The 11,199-nt window shown below is 45.0% G+C and overlaps 1 protein-coding gene across 1 annotated transcript in view; it reads left to right on the forward strand.

Annotated features, from left to right (window-relative positions):
* Nucleotides 1-11,199, forward strand: part of TGM2 (transglutaminase 2) — a 56,841-nt gene extending 45,642 nt beyond the window's left edge. The window contains exons 11-13 of the mRNA XM_066587189.1: nt 5,268-5,428; nt 9,454-9,590; nt 10,730-11,199. Of these exons, the coding sequence (XP_066443286.1) occupies nt 5,268-5,428; nt 9,454-9,590; nt 10,730-10,886 (455 nt within the window). The 3' untranslated portion in view covers nt 10,887-11,199. The remainder of the gene's footprint in view (nt 1-5,267; nt 5,429-9,453; nt 9,591-10,729) is intronic.

The following is an 11,199-nucleotide window of genomic DNA, read 5'->3' on the forward strand; positions in this document are numbered from 1 at the left end:
GCGGGGGGTTGCAGAGGGGACTGGGGGGGTGAGGAAGAGAGAGAGAGCTCCCCCCTGTTCCCCACTGTTACCCCCCGCTCCACCACGCCGCCCCCTGGCGCCCCCCGAATCTTTTCGTCCGAGTAGTCAGTTACTCGGAAAAAGCGGTGCTCGAGTGCAAAAACGCCCTAAACGAGTACGTTCGCTCATCTCTAGTTGCGTCACAATGTATGGAGAAACGTCCCGATTTGTGGCAAATGGGTAACTAATTCTTCCATCTTCACAAAGCACCGGCCCGCAGAGCCCCGGGTGTTAAGTAATTTTTTTATGAAAAACGGCATGACACCCTTGCCTCACCCTCCATGTTCACCTGATCTCCATGCAACTTTTTTTTTTTAATTCCCGGGTTAAGAAACTTCAAAAGGTAAGCATTTTGCTGATGTCGAAGAGGTGAAATAAAAAAAACGGCACAAATACTAAAAGACACCAATAACAACAAGTTAAAAAAAATGCTTTGAGCAGTGGAAAAAACATTTAGACAAATGCGTTTTTTTTCTTATGATGGGGGACACCCAAAAACATACCCTCAGGCAGTGTCGGTTTTATCTTGGATGGCACCCTGTGCGGAATCAGCTTAGGGAGGGTAGTTCTCCAATGAAGGAATCCTCACTACCTGCCTCTGGATGACCAAAGGTCCTTAGCCACATTGGTGGAAGGGCCAAGAGTGAACACCCCCCAAATCCAAGTGAAAATATGATTTAGATGAAAGCATACCTTTTTAGGGGAGGGGTGAGTTTTTATCCTATTTTCCGCTTTATGACTGACCCTTAAATTATTAAAGATGTTCTGTTATTTTCTTTCCGCGCTTCACTCGCTGCAGTGAATAAATATGTTGAAACCGCTGTGAATTATGCAAGTGAATCGATATCCATTATTTCTTTTTATAGGCATTTAGTTCTCACTCCTATGGCTGGCTGTGGTACTTAGAGAATACACTTACACTGATCTCTGGCCTTTGGAGTATAGAGACTATAAGTCACTTTGAATCGCACTCATCCCCTGGTGCAGCGTGAGGCATTGGTGTTAGACCGGGCTCAGTGGGGAGTACTTCTTAACCAGTGCTGCAACACTAAACCATTCAGGGGTTAAACAGAACATCACCGCAACAGGGATTTGGAATTGTGTTGCTGGAAAATCTGTTTTTCTCACTATAGAAGAAAAGTACAGAGGTTTCTACAGCTAGAAAATGTGAAAACATACTGAGAAAGTAGCGTTTGGTTATAATTTGCAGGATGCCTTAAAGCAACCCTCCGGTTCCGGGACCAAATTCTGTCCTGGAACCAGAGAATGAGAGGTTATATTACCTTCATTTGTTCTTCTCAGCCATCTCTCCAGTCCACTAATTCTGGGTTCTGCCTTCAGCCATCCAAGATCTTCACACTACTCCACAGTGCATTGGTAGTGTTAGACTACTTATACACTATACCTGCTCTCTGATTGGCTAGAGCTGCTCATGTGATTAGCATTGGTCAATCAGAGGGCAGTGCACAATGTGCATTAGGTAGTTAGAAAATTGCTGCAGACATGGCCAAAAACAGGACCCAAAACTAGTGGATAAGAGCAGCAGCAGAGAAGAGCAACTGCAGGTAATATGCATACCCCTCTTGTCCCAGGATTGAATTTTGTCCCAAAACCAGACGGCCACTTTAAAGGGAAGGTCCACTTAAATGCCTCCTATATCAACCTACATTGAGAGATGGATAATTGAGTTGTCAGATCTTGCCCAATTCACTGTATACAAAATTACACTAGAGAGTTCATATGGGACAAATGTATAGTAAATCTGTACTTCTGCTGCAGGTTAAAATAATAGCAGGGCCAGAGGCACCAATTAAGGCCTCGTTCACACGAGCGTGGTTTTTGTGCATTAGAGGTGCGTGAAAGAGTGCTTTTATAAAAATGGTTTGCTACAGAAGCGTTCACATGAAGGAATTTTAGACGCGCTAAAAACTAGACTAGAGATGAGCGATCGGGCTCATTTAGGACAATTACTCGATCGAGCATCGCTTTTTTCAAGTAACTGCCTACTCGGGCGAAAAGATTCGGGGGTGGTGCGGGGGGTAGCAGGGGGGGGGGACAGGGGGGATCTCTCTCTCTTCCCTCCAACTCACCCCCGGCGCCCCCCGAATCTTTTCGCCCGATTATGCAGTTACTCGAAAAAAGCGATGCTCGATCGAGTAATTGCTCTAAACGAGCCCGATCGCTCATCTCTAGACCTGACCTATCTTTGGTGTGAGCTGCGCAGAAGTTTCCTTTGACTCCTATGGAAGTAAGTCTATGGTAACTTCTGCGCAGGAAAAGGAGGATTTCCGCCAACCGAGAGAATACCCTGCTGCTTACAGCAGGACATTTAAAACCTGCTGCCCAGAAGCACATTTTAAATGTCCCGCTGTAAACTCCTGTTAGTCCCGGCAGGGAGTAAGGGAACTCTCGGGGAGGCAATGGGACATTTAAAATGTGCTTCTGGGCACCACGTTTTGAATGTCCAGCTGTAAGCAGAGTGGTATTCCTCCAGCCCAGCTGCTGCGCAATTTCCCAACAGCAGGGGGCAGTAGGGGACTCCATCTGCTTCACTCCCCAAGGGATTTCCCTATAGTGGGGCAAGAGAGAGAGGGCAGGATTACAGGGCTTTCCGTAGAGTGTGGGAGGAGAGGCCAAGGCTAGAGGGATCCACCCTCTAATCCTATCCCTTTAGCCCAACCCCCTCTATTTTTGCTTTGGGGAATCCCTGTGAGAAGCCCTATAAGCCCGCACCCTTTCTCTCTGCACTATGGGGATATCCACTGGAGATCCCCAGGACAGGAAGAGAGGGAGAGCGGGGCTATGGGTTAATCCCCCATAGCAGGGAGAGATAGCAGGGCTATGGGGAAGATTAACGCATAGCATGGAGAGACAGAGCAGGGCTATGGGGGGATTAACCCAAAGCCCTGTGCGGCTTCTTTCTCTCTTCCTGGTGCAGGTGCACGTTCACGCGATTTTTAGCACAGTATAGGTGTGATTTTTTTTTTGCGCACCTATACTGCACTAAAACAGTGCTTGTGAGAACGAGGCCTTAAAGAGACTCCATCAGCTACTTTTAGACCTGTAAAATAAGCTTATGGGCAGAAAGTAGCTGACCCACTGAGTTTGGGCACACATTCTAATTTTATCATGGGTGGACTACTTAGCAGTGCAGCTCAGTGCATTGAGCAGCGGCTTCCAGCTCTGACACTGGGGGAATGACGGGGAAGGTAAGTATAACACTAACATCCCCGGACTCAGGGGTCATATAAGCTTAACTTATACAGCTAAGGGTGCCTGTCCAGGGGCATGATTTCGCCGGCCGTGATTTCGAATCACGCCGGCCGACGCTTGATAGCATTGCTATGGAAAGCTCCGTCACCTGTCCACCTGTCATTTCGATTCTCCTCAGCATGCTGCGAATTGCCCTGATTCTCCGTGGCCAGCCTATCTATCAGATATGGCTGACCAGCGGAGAATCGGCGGCGGCGATCTGCCGCAGGACTTCGCATCGCCCATGGATAGGGGGCCTAAAAGCATGTGACCGAGTCTTTTTAAGTTCCGTCAACATCTAAAGCAGTGTTTCTCTACTCCAGTTCTCCAACACACGTCACGTTTTCAGGATTTCCTTTGTTTTGTACATGTCATATAATTATCATTAGTGAGTACGAAATTGCCACGTGTTTTCTCTCTAGGAAATCTTCAAACCATGGCCTGTTGTGGATATTTGAGGACTCGAGAAGAGAAACATTAATCTAGGGGACTCGCTTGGGCATTTAGTTTCACCATTGGACAAGTGAAAAACTTTGACCCTAGGACCACCATTCTTGTTTTACTTGTGTGACACCTTTACTGTAAATCAAGCCTTACATGTCTTGACTTCAGAGCTGACCCTTACTTGGTTGGCACTCTGTGCATTATCATTTGTTGACATTTTCACTAATCTATGGCTTATCATACTTTGCCTACATAATGGTATTTTTGTCTATTTTTTTCCATATTTGTTGGGTTCAACAGAGGAAGCAAGATGTTGAATGTAAAAAGAAGCCCGTCGATATGTAATACATGATCTCTTTGTTAGCATCTTGTACTTCAAGTCTTTTCCATTGTCCTTTTTGACTCTTCTCATTACTCATCATCGTTTTATATTTGCTGTGGTATTAAAATATAGGTTGTGCAGTTGTATTATCTATCTCACATTCTGGCAGGAGAAGTTCTGCAAGGCTGCATTCATATTGATCATAAATCTACAGAAGAGTGCACCCTATTATCGAATATGTCATTATCTGCTGCCATCCTTCACTCTCTAAGTGATTTGCTCCAACAGTAGAAGAAAACAAATTCCTAACTCATGTTTAACTTGGCCCTTTCCTTCCAGTGTAACTCTGATGTAATTGTTTGGCATTCATATTAAAATGTGTGTACGATCATTACTGTGTTGTGTCTGGAACGAAAGAAGGAAAAATTCTGGGCTTTGCAATGGGCTGAACAGCAAGAGATCCACTCAGCCCCAACCCTTGGTGGTTATTATCTGCCTATATCATGTGGCGGCCAAAGGGATCTCGGTGATCTTATTTTTCTCTAGAACTAGTGTTGAGCAAACCAAACCAGTAGAACCCTGTTTTGGGTCGAACATTGCTAAAAGTTTGGTATGTCAGAAACCCGAACTGAGCTTTTAGCAAAGTTCTACCCGAAAGAGGGTTCTACCGATTCGGTTTGCTCAGCACCAGTCCTCTACGTTTCATAAGATACAAGTTTTAGGAGTTTTAGTGAACTTCCAATTCAGTTGATACGAATTTGCATCAAATCGAACTTTTAGCAAAAGTTCGGCCAACCGATTGAACCAAACTTTTCAAAAGTTTGCTCATTACTATCCATAACACTTATATTGTACAATACACATATAACCCATTGGGATATAAACTGATCATAGGCATAACTTTACAGAGTAGTTGTCACATGAGGTAATGTAACAAAACTCATTCAGAAAGATCATTCTAATATAAAAAGGCATTAGCGCAATGCTATGATGTCATCGGACCAGTATGAGAACACACAGGCTACAGACCTTGAGAAGGCGTGTGCCTCTGATCTTCTAAGACTAGCAATTCCCATGATAATGCATAATAGTCCAGATGTTCATGCGTAATTCCTTAGTTTTTTTTGTATTTTGTTGTTTTTGTATTCATTGACTATTAATATAGTGCTGCTCTCTACTGTTTCTGCAGAAAAGACCGTGCCCCTGAGGATTCTCTACGAGCAGTATGGCAGCAGTCTGACCCAGGATAACCTGATCAAAGTGGTGGCTCTTCTTCAGGACCATTCTTCCAAAGATGTTCTTCTTGCTATAAGAGATATTCATGTGACGAACCCTGGTATCAAAGTAAAGGTGAGTATAAATGAAACCATGTATGTATCATCAATGGTTTCTACAATCCATTTGACAAGCAAAGAGCCTTTTACGTGTTACTTCTCATTATTCATATAGTATTAATATATTCTACAAACAGCATATCCAGGGAAGCTCTCATCAGTCATGGCAGGAAGCCAGTTAAAGGGGTACTGTGGGATTTTAACATTGATGTCTTAGCATTAGGATAGACCATCAATAAATGTATGACTGGTGGAGGTCTGACCTCCAGGACTATTGTTGTGGTTCATATAAAAAACAATGGCAGTTGACAAGGACTTGACAAAGGGAACCCAACACTGATCATGGTGCTGTGGGGGTTCAGTGGTTGGAAGATTTTTCTTTCTTTCTGACCCTTAGTCCATTGCTTCCCCTACGTTTTGTGGCCATGCAGGTTCAGAAGCTGGGCCCATGCAATTATTTGACATACATATACAGCATTTTCTCCAAACTGTCCTTTTTACTCTTTAGAGTTTACACGGTTTCTGTAAAAAACATATTTATATATGCGTCTTATGCTATAGTCCAAGATTTCCTACTCATTCGTTACATCACTTACCAGTGTAATGATCCAAATCAAGCCGAGTCTTTTAGCTATTTTGTTGAGTGAACACGACAGATCCCTCTAGTTTCAGGAGAGTTACGTCATTCCTTCAGGCTGAGTTTCTTCGATCTGACCCATGTCTACCATTAAGGCAGAAGATTACATAAGTAGTCCATCAGCCTTCTAATTCCAGCAAGCAAAATCCTTTGAACATCTCAGAATAAACATATCTGAACCACAACCATTATAACCACGGAACGGATGTAGAGACATGTTTTAAGGATACAGCTTCACTTTCATCATCGTCATATTCCCTGAATATCATTGCCAAACTTCATAGCTGGAGTTGTAGCTAGGTTTCCCCTCACCCGGGTCAAAGATTTAATTTGCTGTGCAAGCTCTGTATCTTATACACCAGACCAAGGCCAAGAGGCTTGGTGGTGCTCCCAAGCACCTAGCTCTTGGGGCACAGGTCCCCAAGCCACCCAAAATTGGAGGTTGGCTCAGGTAATATTTTTTAGGATGTTTTCAAACAGGTTTTTTTTTTGTAGGGGAGGGGTGTGGTTTGAAGTTTATCATGCGCTTTTTAACCTCTTAAGTACTGAAGTGTTTCAGTCCTAAGACTTTTTGGTGGTTTTACTGCCCAATTTGTTTTTCTTCAGCTACCAAACGTATTCCCACTGCAATTTTTTTTCCGGGGCATATCGGGCTATTTTTTAATCTTTTTTCATTGGCTGGCTTTTTTTTCATGCTTTTTAGTTTTATTGGGGGTAAAAAGCTGGAAAAAAATTATTTCTTACATGAATAGTTTATTTTAAAAATTAGTATATTTACGCTAATATAAAGTGTAGGAATGGGTTCTTCATTTAGTTTCAGATGTTAAAAACCACTTTTGCCTTCTCCTCCGGGTCCTCAGCTGATGACCTGACCTGCTCCTGCTTGATTGCAGGAACAGGAGCTTTAATCCCGTGTCGTACTTTTGCTATCGGCTGGGTTTTAAACCTTGGACCAAGGGCCGTAATTTACCTTGCTTGGTCCTTAAGCGGTTAAGGCGAGCTCAGAAGTAGTTTTGATAGATATGGAAATATAAAGGAAGGATTTTTACTTCTCCTTCCTGCGGGTTCCACTTCTGGCTTTGACTCGGAAAGCTCCAACAAAATTATATGCTTGAGAACATATTAAACAAACTATGGTTTTTATTAAATCTCTGTTTAAATATGAAGAAATCCTCTATGGGGCAGATTTGCTGATATGATTGCACCTGGAATATGTTTGAAAATGCTACAACGTTCGACATATAATGTTACATCTTGTTTTAGAGACATTTATGTAGCAAATGTGCCAAATAGAATAATGCATTCCCCCATGCTTGAAGAGAGGCATCGTTTTGTCAGGAAACTGGGTGACTTAACTGTAATAGCATCTGCCAAAATTGTGGAGGGACGACAATCCAGCAACTTAACCGTGGAAAATCTAAAATCCTAAATTTTTTTTATTATCCCCAAAAAGAATGTGCAGACACGTTCACAGTTTTTGCCTATGCGTTTCTGACGATAATCTCGTCCTTATTATGAGTAATGCCTGGTGAAAGTGAGCACTAACGACGAGCTATCATCCAAAATGTTTACACAAACTAAGACAACCAATAGGTGGTGTAAAGTTAGGCAAAAGTGTCTAAAGATGCAAAAAAAAAAACAGAAAAAAACCGACCATCTGGCATGAACTACAGTGATAAATATGGTGCATCTTTAGAGTGTCTGGTCTAAGTTTGCATTATCTAACAATAAGCGTGCATTCAGACGACCGTATATCGGCTGGGTTTTCACGCTGGCCGATATACGGTGTCGCTCTCTGCAGGGGGAGGAGGCTGGAAAAGCCGGGAGCAGTGCTCTGAGCTCCCGCCCCCTCTTTACCTCCTCTCCACCCCCCTGCACTATTTTCAATGAGTAGAGGCAAGACGGGGCAGGGCTAATTCCAGTAACTTGGCCCCGCCCCTGTCCTGCCTCCTCTCATTGCAAATAGTGCAGAGGGGCGGAGAGGGGGTGGAGAGGAGGCAGAGAGGGGGCGGGAGCTCAGAGCACTGCTCTCGGCTCTTCCAGCCTCCTCCCCCTGCAGAGAGAATACCCGGGCGATATACGGTTGTCTGAATGCAGCTTTAGGGTGTATGTGTTAGGGTGGAAAACTCGCAGAAAATCCATGGGGGCCAAATCCATACTTAAAGGGGTTGTCTCGCGAAAGCAAGTGGGGTTAAACACTTCTGTATGGCCATATTAATGCACTTTGTAATATACATCGTGCATTAAATATGAGCCATACAGAAGTTATTCACTTACCTGCTCCGTTGCTAGCGTCCCCGTTGCCATGGTTCCGTCTAACTTCGGTGTCTTCTTGCTTTTTTAGACGCGCTTGCGCAGATGCATCTTCTCCCTTCGGCTGGTCTTGGAAGCATCGGCGTTTTGGCTCCGCCCCCTTGTACGCATCATCGCGTAGCTCCGCCCCATGACGTGTGCCGGTTCCAGCCTCCTGATTGGCTGGAATCGGCACGTGATGGGGGCGGAGCTACGCGATGATGCGTACAAGGGGGCGGAGCCAAAACGCCGATGCTTCCAAGACCAGCCGAAGGGAGAAGATGCATCTGCGCAAGCGCGTCTAAAAAAGCAAGAAGACACCGAAGTTAGACGGAACCATGGCAACGGGGACGCTAGCAACGGAGCAGGTAAGTGAATAACTTCTGTATGGCTCATATTTAATGCACGATGTATATTACAAAGTGCATTAATATGGCCATACAGAAGTGTATAGACCCACTTGCTGCCGCGAGACAACCCCTTTAAATGGTGTCGATTTTCCACGTTTCAGCCTCTACATTTCAAAAGGGGAAATCTGCAGCATAAATGTGGATTTAAAATCTGAAGAGTATTTCAAATAAGCTGCGGATTTTACGTGGAATTTTTCTGCTCCATGTGGATGATATTTTTTAAATCTCAAAATTCTGCTACGGAACTTACACTGCATCAATGGCCTGCATGAAGGGAGCCTTACAGGATTAGTAAATCTGCCACACGTATCATAGCATGGTAGAGTTGGAAGGGACCTCCACCGTCATCGGGTTCAACCCCCTGCTCAGTGCAGGATCACTAAATCATCCCAGACAGATGTCTGTCCAGCCTTTGTTTGAACACTTCCATTGTAGGAGAACTCACCACCTCCTGTGGTAACCTGTTCCACTCATTGATCACCCTCACTGTCAGAAAGTTTTCTTTAATATCTATTGGTTGAATCTGCTATTGCAGCTACATTTTATTTACTTGAATGGGGCTGAGCTGTAATTTTGACTTGGTCTATGGACAAGATGGCTCAAAACAGTTATGTTTATCTAAATTAATACAATCCTTATACCTACTGTTCCTAAAATCTATGTAAAGTGTCTCTACTAATGGTGGTTCCATTATTTTAACAGGTTCTAGGAGAGCCCAAACAAAAAAAAAAGCTGGTTGCTGAGATATCCATGAAGAATCCTCTACAAGAGCCGCTGATGGGATGTAGTTTCACAGTGGAGGGAGCCGGCCTGACTGATGGGCTTGTCGTGAAGGATCTGTAAGTCATATAAATTTGTTGGAATGGCTGGTTGTTGAATATTCCAGTTGTGAAGCTACACATATTTCAAATGTTTCCAACTGTTCATCGTTAGGGTTTACAAGGAGGGTTTACCAGTCCCATAAACCTACAGGGAGTGGACAAAAATATGGAAACAGTGTACGAAATGCATGCTTTAAGTTATATGGGATTATAAAATCATATTGCAACAAGACATATAGAGACCGATTTTAAGTGGAGGTAAGATGACACAGATGCCGTCAGGCAGAAGTGACCATCTTCCCGAGCAACAAGGTTCCATTGATCAGGGGGTTACAAGCGGTCTCCCAAAACCACCCAGAGCAGGGCAAGAGGTGAAGTAAACCCAAATTTGGCAGGAAAGACATCAGCGAAGCAGAGGTCAAACGGGCAGTTCAATGCTGATGATTAAAATCCCATGCATTTTGTACGGTGTTTCCATGTTTTTGTCTACTCCCTTGGTACTGGTGTATCTTGGCTCCACCAGCAGCTAGGGGCGGGCGGACCGGCCTTAGCTGGAGGAAATGCCCCTGTCACGCCCCTAGCTGCTGATTGTCTCCTGGTCTCTGTTGTCCTGTCCCCACTGTTACTGACAGGCCGGCCAACCATCCATCGATTGGAGGCTGGTGGGGAGGAGAGTGACAGCAGAGCCGGGAGCACAAAGGGGAGGCCGGCAGGGAGAGTGTCCGCTGGGCCTTGACCAGACACATTCCAGGCCTCTGCAGACTGTGACAGCGGAGATGGGAGATGCTGGTGTGCCTAGGACCAGACTGACAAACATCTGTAACCCGCTCGGGTGCTGCTCTCTGCCGCTGTGTGCCTGGGACCAGGATCGGACTGACCGTAATCAGCAGCGCCCATGCGCTGACAGTCACACCCCCCCCCCCCCCCGGCCTCTCATGTCAGCTGAAATGCATGCTGCCATCGCTGAATGCGACTGCGCTGCTACCCTGCCGCGCCCTCATGTCTATGTCCCTATCCCCTGCCGGCTGTCAGATCTCCCCAGCCCTCGTAAGCCGCTTCACCCTCTGTTACCTTGCTGCTCCCCTGTCCCCCCCCCCTGTACATAAAACGTCACTCTCAATATATACCGTAACAAACCCTTATTTCTATGGTTACAGAGACTGCCCTGTAGAGCCCGGAGAAGACGCCAAAGTACGAGTGGACCTCATGCCTCAGTTATCTGGACTGCGCAAGCTAGTGGTTGATTTTGAGAGTGACCGCCTGCAAGGGGTGAAAGGTTATAAGAACATCATCATCGCTCCTCTTCCAAAGTGAAAGATGTAATAAGCCATACAACAGAGAAGGCCAGTCCGCCTACAGCAAATATTACATACCCGTCCTGTAATGTGAGAGACGTTACTACATAAGCAGCCATATTTACATGTATACACTCCTAGCTCTGAAGGGTTAGGCTTGCACTGTGCCATATGAGCTATTCGCCCTGGTTGCCAGGATTTTACTGTGTTTTAAGGCAATGCAATGTCCAAAGCCAATGCCCCTATTTTTGTATTTTGCTGCCTGCCTGCTTGCCAGAGTATTCGGATTTATATTGGAAGGGGGGGGGGGGGGGGAATTGCTACTATGATCT

The sequence above is a fragment of the Eleutherodactylus coqui genome, chromosome 13 (genome assembly GCF_035609145.1).
Source record: "Eleutherodactylus coqui strain aEleCoq1 chromosome 13, aEleCoq1.hap1, whole genome shotgun sequence".
Taxonomy (NCBI): domain Eukaryota; kingdom Metazoa; phylum Chordata; class Amphibia; order Anura; family Eleutherodactylidae; genus Eleutherodactylus; species Eleutherodactylus coqui.